This window comes from Pyxicephalus adspersus, chromosome 9 (assembly GCF_032062135.1).
Source record: "Pyxicephalus adspersus chromosome 9, UCB_Pads_2.0, whole genome shotgun sequence".
NCBI classification, from domain to species: domain Eukaryota; kingdom Metazoa; phylum Chordata; class Amphibia; order Anura; family Pyxicephalidae; genus Pyxicephalus; species Pyxicephalus adspersus.
The window spans coordinates 66,372,613-66,388,219 of record NC_092866.1 but is presented as its reverse complement, the minus strand read 5'-3'; the positions used below and the strand labels follow the sequence as shown (position 1 = coordinate 66,388,219).

The following is a 15,607-nucleotide window of genomic DNA, read 5'->3' as shown; positions in this document are numbered from 1 at the left end:
CTCGGGTACTTGGCAATAATGTCCCTGAACTTAAGGGGGAGCTGTAATGAAATCTTCTGATATGAGGGAATAATGCGAGTAACATTGCTGTGTTATGTACATTCCGTGCAGATCTCACACAGGTCCATCTTCTGCACACACAGGAAGTTCCTGGTTGGCAGGATCAGCAGTATTATTATTGGGAGCTGCATTATGTAAATGATTTATAGGTCATGTGATCAGATATTTAGGGATCGGTGTGATTCTCGGATTGGAGTGCAGATGTTGTGTGTAGAAGAGTTGGGTGAGCACACAATCGGTGTTGCAGTGTAACACTGACAGCGGTGACATTTGTTGTTAGGTGACACTGGTTTCAGGTGTGGCGCACCTTGTACAGAGGAATGCGGAGCCGCATTCCAGGGACGTTACTCATTCCTCATGGCAGGTTAATCTTCACTCTGCCCACTGCTGGGTGACAACATTGGGATCTGCAGCATTTCCCTGACTTTCTGCGGCTGGCGGTTTTCTGAAGTTTCGGTGTAAGTTTCTGTTTTTGTCTTTAGCGTGCCGAGGGAGGGTCGTGATTTGCAGTTCACAAATTCAGCTGGGATAGTAGAGCACAGATGTGCGCTCACCTACAACAGCCAATCAGGGGGCAGCTTCCTGGTACAAAAACACGGCTTTCCCCTCTAAATTTACCCTGGGGGGGCACTGTGTTTGGGGGGGCACTGTGTCAGTATAGGGGTGAGCATTATGGGGGTTCTGGCTCTTCAAGTGATTCTCTTTTCAATCTCCATGACAAGTGGTCTGTTGTCAGGGTTTGGGAGGGGGGGATTCCCCGCACACCGGCTGTATTCCCCGCACACCGGCTGTATTCCCCGCACACACCGGCTGTATTCCCCGCACACACCGGCTGTATTCCCCGCACACACCCGCTGTATTCCCCACACACTCGCTGTATTCCCCGCGCACTCGCTGTATTCCCCGCACACCGGCTGTATTCCCCGCACACCGGCTGTATTCCCCGCACACCGGCTGTTCTCCCCGCGCACTCGCTGTATTCCCCGCACACCGGCTGTATTCCCCGCACACCGGCTGTATTCCCCGCACACCGGCTGTATTCCCCGCACACCGGCTGTATTCCCCGCACACCGGCTGTCTCCAGGTCGCTGTAAACTGTTTTTTGTTATTGTTGTGCGCAGCCCGGTGACATCTGAAGATAAACCTGGAGGAAGCTTGTGGTCCCTGAGGGCCGGAATGAGGTCTGTCACAGATCTGCCAGCATGGGGAAATATCTCTGACCTGTGCTGGAGTGTTGAGGGTTCGGTACCCATCGCGGTGTTCATCAGCATACACCAGGGTCCTGGTGTGCCAAGCATGCGCCAGGGTTGTGCCTCCCGTGCTAAGCATGCGCCAGGGGTGTGCCTCCCGTGCTAACCCTGTGTCCGGGTTGTACCCCCTGGGATAACCATGTTCCTGGGTTGTATCTTCTGTGCTAACCGTGTACCTGCGCCAATGCAGTCACAATACAAAGGAGCTGAGGTTTGTGATTTGTTGGACTGTTAGCAATGGCAGAGAAGAACTGATAATTAATGTGATTGATATAGGAAGGGGGAGGGGCTTATCATAGTGGGGGGCCGGTATGGAGCAAGTTTTAGATTTGCCCAGAATTCAGTGGTGACACACCAGAAAGGATTCCTCCGATTTCAGTGAATGTGGGGTGAAAAGTTGTCTGCACACTATAACACCCAGCATGCCTGCAAAGAACCATGGCTGACATTAGGGATGAGCAGGGGGACTGTGAGGGCCCCATAGAGATTGGTCCCTATCATTCCTGCACTGACACACCCCCTGTCTCTGATTGGTCACAGAGGGAAGAGGGGTTGGACAGTACTGGGTCATGGGCAGTAATAAGGGACCCTAAAGTTCAGCTTACAGAAAACCCCAGGCAGCCAATCAGATGCTACCGACATGTAAAGGGATAGGGCCCTAAAACAAGGAGCCACTTCACTGCCCCTCAGATAGATTGGGGTGAAATAATTGCCCCCCAGTGTCACCCCCAAGTTATATATACCCAGACGATGTGTTGATTGGTTGTTGTACAGTGAGTTGTGTTTATTACACCGCTCACCTCTCTATCTGACCCCGGCCGGTGACCCCGCAATAATTGTCATTTACATTTAGCGCCCCCACCTGACAACATCGCTGCATTGATAAATGAATCTAGGAAAGGATCACAGTCTGGGTGAATCTTTTGTGGCGGCTCTGAGATTCACCCACCTCTGAAATGAAACAACTTCACATAATGCATTGTTACCTTTCAGTGTTTCATGGTGATTCTAGAGCGACATTCACAGCAGATGAATCTCAGTGTAACAAGCGCCTCCTAGTGGCACCTCTTAGGCTGAGATGATATCATCAGTCTGCTGCAGGCAGAGGGAAGCATTTCCTCAGTCTCCTTAGTGATCAGACTGCCAGTCACATGGTGAGATATATCTGGTGACAGGTCCTCTTTGATGGATTTGTGTCTTACCAGGCAGGTGATAATTCTGGTTATAGTAATGGCCGCCCCTCGATTTAGCACCATATTCCAGCTTTGTGATTTACCGGACCCGGGGATCTGTTATCGGCAAATGAGAATTGTGGGAGTCTGTCCCAGGCTCTGCCCCTCCCCCTCTTATTATTTCCTCCACATTTACAATCTGAATATTAAGTCGTTTTATCGGTCAGATTTGCCACTGCTGGGCCCTCCAGGAAATTGTTAACCCCAATCTGAGCGTGTTTTGTGAGCCGGCCTATTACAGGGGGACTGCAGCCTCTTGTCTCATGATTCTTATTGTGAGTGGGTGGGCTGCTGTGGGCGGGGCTTCTGAATGGTCACATGGGCCACTTAGCCCAGACTTGGAAATGATTTCCTCCAATCTGATTGTAGCTTCTCAGGTCATCGTTATGTCCAATCACCACCCCAGAACGATCGCCTTCGCCCAATCAGAGTGCGGAATATCTGATATGTGAAATATCCTCCACCAAGAGATTTTGGGGTTTTTGTGTCTCAGTGAATGATATAAATGAATTGCATTGTACAACGCTGCGGAATCTGATGGCGCTATAAATACAATTATTGTACACGTTGGTTGTATTCTGGGTGCTGCATTGTTCTCCGCATGCTTAGATTGTGATTTGTCACTTGGGTTTTCCAGAAATCAATAAAAGCTGAAATATAAATCTGTTTTCTGAGTGTCCAGCTGGGCGGTCGGCGCTGAGCGGGAAAGTCGCAGGTTTCAGTTGTCAGATTTATGGTTGTGTTCTGTGATTTATTGTTTTATTTTGGAGCTGATTATTTTATTCTCTTCTGTAAAAGTTAAATTTAGCTGTGACTGTAGTGGAACTATAACTCCCAGCATCCCCAGGGGCAGTGGTTGGTGAGTTCCCCTTTCCTGGAATGTGTGAAGGATTGTTACTTTGTTTCCTTTTCTAGCAGTCACATGATAAAGGGTTCATCCATTGAATTGTGATATGAGATATACAAAATGAAATGCCCTGGGGGGGGTGAATGGGGTCACTGTGAGGAAGCCACTGTCCATCATTACAATCTCTGAACCTATAACTTTATTTAAAGAGAACCTGTCCTTGTTTTGTATCCTTGTATTAGTATTCCTTGTAACTGGCAGAAGTTTATTATAAAGTTGTGACAAGATATAATTCCATGCCCTCTTCAGCGGCCAATGCCAGGATCCTGCCCAGGAAACACCCCATCAAATGACTGGAATGTGGTGCGGAGGCAGGAGAGCGGAGTGCTTCTGTCCTGTCTACTGGGGGAAATCTGATTACTGTATTGGGCCCCGGGTGGCCCCTGGCTGGATCTGTGTCAGGATGATGGCAGAGCACACATTAAATTTCTCACCCAAATCTCTTCTCTCCACAGCCACAATCAGAGGAGGACGACCTTCAGGCACCCAGTGACCGGTGACATCTCCCCGGAGAATGCCGAATTCGATTTACGGGAAGAGTACGTATGTTGTAATAAGGGACTTTGTGCTGGTTGTGTGGATGGTGGAGGGATCTGTACTGACATGTATTGTACCTGCACCTCGTCTATAATATTAGGGATTATTACCCCAGCTCATCACCGGCTCCCCCTTACCCCACAACCAATCTCTGCCCCCCAGATCTGAGCAATCATCCTCCAAATGTTTATCATGTGACCCCCCCGTGTCACCTCTGCCTTGTATAATGATTATTCACGGCTGTGAGAGCTGCAGAGAGTCTCAGATGTCTGAAGGTTGCTGAATGGACCCCCAATTGTATAGGGGTGCCGGATGCGTTACGCCTCCCTCCTGCTTATTGGATACCACAGCTTCGTACACATGGGAAGATTTTCACTTCTGATCCAATAAAATGATTGGATGCCAAGTGAATTCAAGACCCCACCAATTGAGATAAACATTTTATTCACCCTGGATTACATATCAATACTGATCTCTCCAATCATTATTATATTGTACATGTGTGCCCTGTGTTTCCGGACCTTTCATCGATCTCACATCTGCTTGTGTGTACTAAGCCTAAGACAGATGATGAAGGGGCAGCCCAGATGTTTGATTCCTTTGGTGATTTTCATTTCCTTCATAGCTGGGACCCCTAAAATTGGGAGCTCCCCATCATCTATCTCCTTGTTAGTCACAGCTCTGTGCAAAGCATTCAAAAAGCCATGGAGGAATGTGTGAGCTTTGAATTTCCCTGTATTTTGGGGGTTCTGGGGTGAATATAACAGCAAGTTCCATGGAATTATGCGGTATTTATATATCACTGACATGTCGCTCTCCTGGAGATGTCACAATGCACACACATCTTTAGGCCGGTGTGTGCGATGCTCTGCGGCCATGGATGGGGCCACGCACCTTTCCCTGGGATTCTGACAGCTGAGGGGAAGTGATGGGGACACAAATCCCTGATCTGTGGATAGCAGTACATTACTCCGTCTGGATGGAACCACTCGCTGCTCATTAATTTGCTGTTCAGACTGCGAATACCACGAGCGGCTAATATGTTTCCGCTTTGCTACATTGCGTTAATTACACACAGAGAGTTCCCGGGGCCCGGCGGCAGCTATCAGGCCGTTGTTAGGGAGCTGTAATTGTTGGATATATTTATGATTCCTGCAAAAGTGACTTTTATTGATTGTGAAGCAGAATTGTCAGTGCTGCTCGGGGTCCCAGGTTGTGGCTGTAATTGTTGGATATATTTATGATTCCTGCAAAAGTGACTTTTATTGATTGTGAAGCAGAATTGTCAGTGCTGCTCGGGGTCCCAGGTTGTGCTGATAATCCGTCCAGTGAAAAGGAGAAATTGGGGGAGCTCAGAGGGTCCGTGCTGCAGGCGGTCCGTGCTCCAGGCGGTCCGTGCTCCAGGGGGTCCATGCTCCAGGCGCTCTGTGCTTTGGGAAGTCTGTGCTCCAGGCGGTCCGTGCTTCAGGCAGTCCGTGCTTTGGGAAGTCCGTGCTCCAGGCGGTCCATGCTCCAGGCAGTCCGTGCTTCAGGTTATCCGTGCTCCAGGCGGTCCATGCTCCAGGCGGTCTGTGCTTTTGGAAGTCCGTGCTCCAGGCGGTCCGTGCTTCAGGTTGTCCGTGCTCCAGGTGGTCCATGCTCCAGGCGGTCCGTGCTCCAGGCGGTCCGTGCTCCAGGCGGTCTGTGCTTCAGGTTGTCCGTGCTCCAGGCGGTCCGTGCTTCAGGTTGTCCGTGCTCCAGGCGGTCCGTGCTTCAGGTTGTCCGTGCTCCAGGTGGTCCATGCTCCAGGCGGTCTGTGCTTTGGGAAGTCCGTGCTCCAGGCGGTCTGTGCTTTGGGAAGTCCGTGCTCCAGGCGGTCCATGCTTCAGGTTGTCTGTGCTCCAGGCGGTCCGTGCTTCAGGTTGTCCGTGCTCCAGGCGGTCTGTGCTTTGGGAAGTCCGTGCTCCAGGCGGTCCGTGCTCCAGGCGGTCGCTGTAATTGTTGGATATATTTATGATTCCTGCAAAAGTGACTTTTATTGATTGTGAAGCAGAATTGTCAGTGCTGCTCGGGGTCCCAGGTTGTGTGCATATAATCCGTCCAGTGAAAAGGAGAAATTGGGGGAGCTCAGAGGGTCCGTGCTGCAGGCGGTCCGTGCTCCAGGCAGTCCGTGCTCCAGGGGTTCCATGCTCCAGGCGGTCCAGACGGTCCGTGCTCCAGGCGGTCCGTGCTCCAGGCGGTCCGTGCTCCAGGCGCTCTGTGCTCCAGGCTGTACGTGCTTCAGGTGGTCCGTACTCCAGGCGGTACGTGCTTCAGGTGGTCCGTGCTTCGGGAAGTCCGTGCTCCAGGCGGTCCATGCTTCAGGCAGTCCGTGCTTTGGGAAGTCTGTGCTCCAGGCGGTCCGTGCTTCAGGCAGTCCGTGCTTTGGGAAGTCCGTGCTCCAGGCGGTCCATGCTCCAGGCGGTCCGTGCTTCAGGTTATCCATGCTCCAGGCGGTCCATGCTCCAGGCAGTCTGTGCTTTGGGAAGTCCGTGCTCCAGGCGGTCCGTGCTTCAGGTTGTCTGTGCTCCAGGTGGTCCATGCTCCAGGCGGTCCGTGCTTCAGGTTATCCGTGCTCCAGGTGGTCCATGCTCCAGGCGGTCTGTGCTTTGGGAAGTCCGTGCTCCAGGCGGCCTGTGCTTTAGGCACCTGGCTGTGTCCTCAGGAGTAGGACACAGCCAGGTGCCTGAAGGAGGAGTTTTGGGTGATTTTTGCCAACCTGCCTTCACCATAGAAGTGTTGTTTATTTTAGTGACTTTGTGAGTTGCTTGGAAAGATTCTTAACATGGAATTGTCCCCGCAATGAGCAGCAGTGCAGCGTTCAGAAAGCTGGATATTGTTTTCTATTGGTTAGGGGCTTTGTAACACACTTGAAATGGAGCTGTGTATATGCAAAATTTTCAGAATGAAGAGAATGATATCCTGGATGTTGGGAGAAGAGTGAAGCTGCGTTGGTGAGATATCAGAGCCGTTTTGGGGTATTGTGGAGCCCTTTGGGGGGGTAGATTTAAGCTGCAATGGTTAATAGAGGGGGAGCTGAGTGGGTGTGAGGAAGCGTCCAATCAGATTTAGACTTCAGGATTCCAGCTGAGAGTTGGAATCTGAATCTCGCACTCTGATTGGTTACATGCGCTCTTTGGCCAGGTGATGATTGCGGTCGCTGTCTGCGTGGGTGGAACCATGAACAAAAGATCAGCGGTTTGTGGAGAGCACTTAGCGTGGCTGGCGGGTTATAACAATATCTCTGCGTGCCGTACTTTTAGTACATGGCGTAATTACAGCTGATAAAGGCAGCGCGGCGCCTCCAGAGAGACGACTTGTACCGCTCTGTGCCTGTTACTATGGCAGCCAAACAACGGAACACCTGGGAGGTGGAAAGTGTAACGTGAATCAAGGCGACTCGTTATTTCTGATTAACCCTTGTGTAGACAGATGTTCACCATACCTGCCCCTATACAGAAGACTCGGGGTAGCTGGCTGCCTCTGTGTGAAGTATGTGGTTACCCGCGGCAACCCTGTCCTATGTGTCAGCAGTCTGGCAAAGCATTTCTGATTGGTTGCTGAGGGTTCTGGGGCATTGGATACTTACCTTTATCTTTGAATCTGTTCATGTACCTGTAATGTCTGTAAGCCTGATTTCACCCCCCAGCTGGTATGAGGCTTCACTGTATGAGATTATGATGATAGAAAGCTCAGCTTTGGAGTTCATTAGGTGGCAGGAGGGGCAGTGGGTGAAGTCTGCAGGGTGTGGAAAGTGTCGTCTCCCTCCTGACAGCTGTGGGAGATGTTTGTACAATGCAATGCTTCGTGTGACAGATCCTCGGGGGCGGTCCCTCTGTGTATGGAGTGGTTTGATTGGAGTTCAGGAAGATGAGCAGGGGAGGAGCCTGTTAACCTGTTCTCTATTATGTCAGTGATAAAAATAATATATTATAGGATGCAGTGCTCAAGCCAGAATTTCTTTTAAGCTGGGTGGAACGAAATTGTAGGTGGGTGGCAGTCCCTGTATTGTGACCCAACTCGTAAGTAACCTCCCAAAAACAGCCGGGTGGTTGCTGAAAAGTGCCGGGTGGTGCGCCCAGCTAAAAGGGTCTGGGGGGAACACTGGGATGATACAACCTGCTCTGCTTCATGTATTGGCTGCTTTCTGTGCCCTTCAAGCACTTCAATGCTGCTCCGGGGCCCACAAGATCTGATGGTATGTAGGGCCCCAGGCATTGGAGGGGCCATCCCTGGACCTGGAATATTTGTGCCCAGGCATTGGAGGTCAGAGAGTTTTTATCATTACTTGGCCCCCCGAGGGGGTGAAAGAGGTGCTGCCTTCAGCAGGTGGGGGTAAATGGTAATATTCCAGGGCTGGTGCAGGTAGGTGGTGCAGAGGGGACCCTCACCTGGGAGTTAGGTAGGTGGAGTCTGTCTTGGAAGTCCGGTGATCCATAGGGAGCGTTTTCCTGGGGTTGTGCAGCTCAGAAATGGGTGGTTGCTATTTCAGGGGTCATTAATTGGGTGCTGCCCTGAGGTTTGGTAGGTTACAGGGAGGGGTGCTTGCTTTTGGCAGGTCACATGGTTGGGGGGGCGGTGGTTTACACACTGTACAGGATTAAGCTGCACCCCACCCAATCATTGTACCCGCTTGTAGTCATATTATTCTGGATGATTCACAAATAATGTAAAATGCGTGAAAAACACAGAACTCCAGCAGAGGATGGTGAAAGGGCCTTATGTCACCTTCACATGCTGTAACATTGTACAATCTGCTCCTGGCTCTTCCTGGCTGATCCTGCGATGTGGGAGGAGTCAGACTCTCCGGGATGAAGGTGGCTGAGGATGACAGTTTATTAAAAAGATTGCAAGCTCCTGGGCCGAGGCCTATGTTCTGAACTGAGCTGTTCATTCTTGAAAAATATAACTCCTCCTTGTCACCATCTATCAATAAATATAAATAGTTATTATTAATAATAATTAGTTATCAATTTGTTCTGTTTAGGGGTGGCTTATATGTAAATAACTCCTTAGCCACGCCCAGACTAATTTATTGTCTGTGTTTGCCCCACCCCTTAGCCAATCACAGCTCTGACACGCTGAGAGGTGGGAGGGGGCTGCTCCTCTCAGTTTATGAATCCTTCCACATGTGCCGGACTCTTCTCCCCAGATATTTGTTAAGCTGTAGGTGGGCAGTGGCCCCGGTATTGGGACCCAGCCATTCAGTAACCACCTGAATGGGTGGTGGGGCCAGGGAGAACCCTGCTGTCACCGCCTGGGACCTTATTTCTTCTTTTGGGTCTCTGAGCAGTTTTTATCCGGCACTCTGCTGGTGAATCCCCAGCAATCTTCCCAAATCCAAGCTGTGTGCAGAGTCTGTGTGTGTGTATGGGGCAGGATGGTGGGGGTATTACTGCTGATTGGGGTACTTTATTGCCATTGAGAGCTCTGAGTTATCTCTCGGTGATACAATCTCTTCCATCAGTCACACAATAATCCGTATTTGTTTGCCGGGGATCTCCGGGGTGTGAGATCAGAGAGCCGTGATTGGGCGCCATGTGGAGGGAGATCAGAGGATCAGTGTGATTGCTGCGGCTTATAAAAGTTCTGCCACTGATCCATTGATCTGACACTATTTCCTGTCTGTGGTGCCGGTAGACCCGTCTGGTGTCAGGAAGTCTCGTGTTTCATATAACAATCTGTCTATAGATCTTCTTATCAGATTGGAGGTTATCGTATTGGCCACATTAGATCTCTGTAACATGGCGGAGCGCCCCCTGCAGGTTGTGTGGTCACTGCTGTGCCTGTAACTAATTTATTATTGATTCCAGGGAAGAGAGAAAAGATTATAAAGAGGCGACAACGAAAGAAATTATCAAAAAACCACCAGACAGACGATAAAATCCCCCAACGCGGGGCAGATATGTGGGGGGGGGGGGGTCAGTGCAGGAGGAGGACAACATGAACCCTCCCCGGGGCAATCTGAGAGACAAAGGGGGGAAATCCTCCAATCTACATCTGTCCATGGGGAACAGCGGGCAACGTACAGGGAAATCCTCCAATATACATCTGTCCAACAGGGAAATCCACCAGTCTTTCTCACGTTGTCATTCTCGGAGCTCCTTTTCATGGCCGCTCATTAAACAATTCATCATTTGTATTTTATTTCCTCTCTCCCCCATTGTGGGAATTCCCTCCTCGGTGTTGTGCAGCTGTTGGGGGCAGATATGGGAATCCTCTCACTGACACTGACAGTTATTTCTCCGGACTTCTCTTATTCCGGCCCTGATAAAGGGGGATTCCTGCAGCCCTGGAACGTGTTGGAACACAAAGCTTATCCTGGATTTGTAGCAGTGATGCTGATTTCTTCAAATAGATTTTCATGATCCCACAGGACTGCGCCAAGGGAACAGTCCCCACAACCTGTATAGTGTGTTGTCACTTTGTACAGCGTTATAGTATTTGTTGGCGCTTCTCATAGAAGGATATGGTGGAGTGTGTGGGTGTGAATTCTGCATTTGTATTGGGTAAGTCGTTATGATCTCATCACCTCCTGGGTTCCATCCAAGATTCAGGATCCATGGCCGGTCCGCAGCGATGTACCTGGCATCCCCGGGATGTACGGAGTGCCGGCGGTTCGGAGGGAATGGATTCCCAGCTCCTTTATTTTGATGCTGTCAGCATTCTTGTAATGTTTGTTGTTCATTCATTACGCTCCACCAACGGACGCTGAGCGCGATTTATAGACCCCGGAGGAAATCTATGGAGATGATTTGTTATGCCCTATTCTGGGGTGGTGAACTCTTCTGTGACAGGTCCACTTTAATGACCGCAGCCTCCACAGTAACCAATCACAAGCAGGGAAGCTGATTGGTGCTCTGGGTGACATTTAGCTCTTTTCTCGTACATTTGCACACAAAGAGCCTGCGGACTCCTCTTGGTATTTATCAGATAGATGAATCCCTCCAAACCTGCCTGTGTGAATCTCTGTTCAATATTCATCCTTCCATCATCATCACCAGCCATGACCGACCCCCTGCCCCATCACAGCAGCCCGTGTCCTAATCTGTCATGTAAATGGTACCCCGGAGGACCCCTTTATGTCACCATATGCTCTGCACAGATGATATTTATTGCCCTTTGTGTGGCAGATTCTGATTCTTCCTTCAGATAGCCGAGCTCTCCACCAATGGCATTACAGCAAATTTGTGGCTGCTTCAGATTTGTACGATTGGTGTACAAGGATGGTGAATCCTATTGGGGGGAATATAGTGAGATTGGCCGCCAATAGACTTTGTTTTCTCTGGTCTGTTCACTTGTGTGTGGCCCCAATCCCAACCAATGACCTCATCACTCTCCAGCTCCCTCCAGTGGCTGTGGTATTTGGCCATATTTCTGTAATAATAATAGGAATAATAGGAATAATAGTTGACTCATGGTGCAGACTCTGGTTCCAATAGAAGAAAATTGAATCCAACAATAAATCATCTCCATAATACTCCCAATTCAGTTTATTTTACATTTCTGGTTTTGTTTGCAGCTCCAGCAATGGAGGAAACTCTTACATAAGGGCAGCTATGACTGGTTCTCTTTATAGGGATTCATTTTAATCTTATTTTCTTCTGTTTGGCTCCACTGATTTATAATCTTTGTATTGTAATGGCAGCTTATGGTGCAGCAAGTGGGGGGAAGCATTGTGACACGATGGGGTACCCAGTGTGCTGCTAGAAAGTGGGGTCACCACTGCACCCCCTTGGGCACAGCACCCAAATCCGTGGGCACAGGCCAATACTTTCACTGCAGCTCCATCCCCCCAGCATAAAATAGTGCTCTTACTGCAATCATTCTCCCTCACCCCCTGGGCACAGCACATTGTCCTCACTGCTGTTACATGCCCCATATAAAGCAAAGTGCCCCCACTACAACCAACAACCCCTTACCCAACCCAATGGACACAGTGGATTTTCTTCACTGCACCCCAACTCCCCATAGTGCCCTCACTGCAGACAATTTGTCCTTCAAGCATTGCTCACTGCAATCATTGCGCCCTCACTGCAGCCCTACCCCCAGCACAGTGCCTCACTGCAGCCCTACCCCCAGCACAGTGCCCTCACTGCAGCCCTACCCCCAGCACAGTGCCCTCACTGCCACCCTACCCCAAGCACAGTGCCTCACTGTAGCCTTACCCCCAGCACAGTGCCCTCACTGCAGCCTTACCCCCAGCACAGTGCCCTCACTGTAGCCTTACCCCCAGCACAGTGCCCTCCCTGCCGCCCTTCCCCCAGCACAGTGCCCTCACTGCCGCCCTACCCCCAGCACAGTGCCCTCACTGCCGCCCTACCCCCAGCACAGTGCCCTCACTGCCGCCCTATCCCCAGCACAGTGCCCTCACTGCAGCCCTACCCCCAGCACAATGTCCTTTACTGCACTCTTCCCTTTTTGCACATACCAGTGTGCCCTCACTGCAGTCACTTTGTCTGTCTGAGCATAGCACAGTGCCCACATTGCCAAACTTTCAACCCCTTTGGCGCAGTGATTTGCCCTCACTGCAGCCTCCCTCCTGCACAACTTGATGACCTTAGTGCAACCCCCTACAACATAACTCTGTGCCATTAGTGTAGCCCCCCTCCAGCATATCACAGTGCCCTTACTGCATACCCCTCCCCCCCCAGCTCAGCATGGTGCCCACAATATGACCTTCCTCTGGCACAGCAAGTTGCCCTCACTGTCAGTCACTATGTCCCCCCAAGCATAGCACTCTGCCATCACTGCAATAACCCCCCCCCCCTCTGCCATCACTGCAATAACCCCCCCCCCCGGGCACAGTGCATGATGCCCTTCCTGCACCCCTCTACTGCGCAGCACGATGCCTTCCCTGCTGCCCTCTCCTTCCCTCCAGCACAGTGCCCTCCCTGCAGTCGCTCTTCCCTAGGCACAGAAGGCATTGCTGGTCTCGGGGTGTGATCAGGGTGAGGACAGGGTAATAGTTTCCTTGTGTTCTGCATATAACGGACGATGAATCTTCTCTTCTCTCTGCAGGATCATGTCACCACAGCAAATGAACCAAAGACCCTACAGCATGGTCAGTGAGGGCTCCACGGCGGTGACCACGTCCACGGCAGACACCAGGCCGCCTCCTAAGGTAAGTCCCTCCTGGGGGGGTGCAGCATCCCAGATCTGCAGGATCCTTCAGGGATCACATTCCAGTCCTGGGAGATCTCTGATGACATTATTGGGGTCTATGACCAGGTAATGGGGTATTAATGAGATATTAGCCCATATCATCCCCTGTACATTACACACGTGTTTGTCCTTGTGGTCAGACTTTTCACGTGTCACAGTCATGCAGCACAATCAGCAGTTTGGTAAATGCTCTCATTTATCATCGCTGACTCTGTTAATGCTCCGTCTGCCGCTGCAGATTTATGTTGTGGATTTTATTTGCTTTGAGGAAATTTGCAATTCAAACCACGGTGCCGGCGCGGGAAGCAGCGTCCGAGGAAACTCTCTGTAAACAAATCTACGAAGCTGCGACACCGGCGTATAATGAGTGATGTGATATAAAAATAAAAGAGGAATTTAAAGAATAGATCTGCAAATACTCTGTAAATCATTCCTGGGACTTTGTATATGGTATTTAGTAACATACAGCGCTTGGTCATATTGCTTTTAAAATTGTGTTTACAGCCAGAGAATCATTTCTCTACTATTTATCATTAGTAAAGCCTAGACTCAGTTGATGTCATCAGTCTGCTGCCGGCAGGAGGAAGTATTTCCGCTGTCCCCTAGTAATCACAACCCATAATATTGATGGATCATTACATTTCCCATTATTATGAATCAGTGAATGGCATATGACATGTTCTGTTGTGTTTCCAGGTTCTGAAGTCCAACAGTAAAGTGTACAGTTTTGGTAAGAGAGATCAATCTATCAAGAGGAACCCCGATGTTCCAGTTCTGGTGAGAGGATGGCTCTACAAACAGGTAATTAATGGCAAGGTCTGAATATATATACAGCTGCTGTGTATATGGGCCCCTGTGAGTGAGAACAGAGGGGCCCTGTATGTTGTGTGTACTGTGTATGTGACCCTGTCATGGTCTCATCCATAGGACAGCACAGGAATGAAGCTGTGGAAGAGAAGATGGTTTCTACTGTCAGATTATTGCTTATTTTACTACAAAGGTGAGAGGTCAGGGGTCACCCCCTCCATGGCTGTGCACCCTTCATATTGGGTGGGGTGTGAGGGGTCACTTCCATCACCTCCTATGGGGAGCTGCTTTGTCACCCCCCAGATATGAGGCCAATTTTCTCCTATTTCCTTTTTGTGAAATTCTATGTCCGTGTACCACATTCCGGTTCTGTTCCATCCTCCAATCACGTGTTGCCGGACATGGACGGGTATTTTTACATGCGATGAGCGAGAAGTGTCGCAGGTTATAACGGTGTGCAGCATGCGGTTTGAAATACCCAGATGGGGGCAGCCGGTAAGGAGGAAGATGTATCAGCGGAGGTGCAGCTGGAAGATTCCTTCTTCTTCCCTTTCCCCTGGTCTGTAATCTGACTGTAAGTGTCCATCGTGTGAATCCGGGGCCACAACACTGATATTCTGATTCTCATCACAGATAACAAAGAGGAGTCCATACTGGGGAGTATTCCACTTCCAGGATACATCATCTCTCCCACGGGGCCCGAGGACCGGATTAACCGCAAGTACTCCTTCAAGGTAACCTGTCATTCTATTCCTCTCCTCCAGCACGGACTCCCCACCAATCATTGTCCCAATATATGAGGCTTGTACAACCCCCTCACTTCACTCCTGGGGGGTTCCTGTGTTCAGCTCCCTTTTATGTAGAATCCCCTGTGACGTGGCCAGACTCCACTTTGTAGCCACCATTATTACTTGCTGCACCCTTGTTGGCTCCTCCACCATCCGTATCAATACCGACTTTCTGAAAGTCACTATTTACATAACACTAAGAACACGCCCACATGTCATTGATCAGGGCTTATGATTGGCTGCTTTATACACATCCTTAATATATACAGACCCCGGAAATCTGGGCAAGGATGGTGGGAACCCCTCTTATTAGACCTGGAGATCTCACCAATAGAAATGATTGTGTGTGTGTATGGGGGGGTAACTCCACTTGTTGTGAGAACACTCATTCGGGTTGTATTGCTTCTGATTGTCCCTCAGCTGTATATGATGGTGAATAGACAATGATTGGGGGGGGGGCTCATTACGTCCAATCAGACTGGTATATCCTAACAAATAGCAGCGTCTGTTGCTGGTTGAATAGACGAGGGGGCTGAGATCACTGCCAGAATTGCTGATCCCACCACAGCCCTTCACTGCCTGTCACTTCATGTTAGTGATGAGTCCGTCCCAGAGAAACGCTGCCAAACCCTCTGCATAAACCGAGCCGGCCGGGAGAGATGAAGGGGTGAGAGAGCAATAATCCCAGCAAACTTCACTGATCCGGGCACCTGATATGTACGACCAGGAAGGCAGAGACTGATCACTGCTGGGGAGACTGATCCCCCACTGTATGCATAGGATGTGATGTCCGGTGTCCTGTACATGGGCTGTGATGTCGGGTGTCCTGTACATGGGGTGTGA

General features: G+C 50.2%; 1 protein-coding gene across 5 annotated transcripts in view; it reads left to right on the top strand.

Annotated features, from left to right (window-relative positions):
* PLEKHA7 (pleckstrin homology domain containing A7) overlaps positions 1-15,607 on the top strand; it is a 56,964-nt gene that overhangs the window by 18,400 nt on the left and 22,957 nt on the right. For all 5 annotated transcript variants that reach the window (XM_072422375.1, XM_072422373.1, XM_072422374.1 and 2 more), the window contains 5 exons: positions 3,905-3,988; positions 13,026-13,128; positions 13,866-13,970; positions 14,097-14,169; positions 14,610-14,710. In XM_072422375.1, the coding sequence (XP_072278476.1) occupies positions 3,905-3,988; positions 13,026-13,128; positions 13,866-13,970; positions 14,097-14,169; positions 14,610-14,710 (466 nt within the window). The remainder of the gene's footprint in view (positions 1-3,904; positions 3,989-13,025; positions 13,129-13,865; positions 13,971-14,096; positions 14,170-14,609; positions 14,711-15,607) is intronic.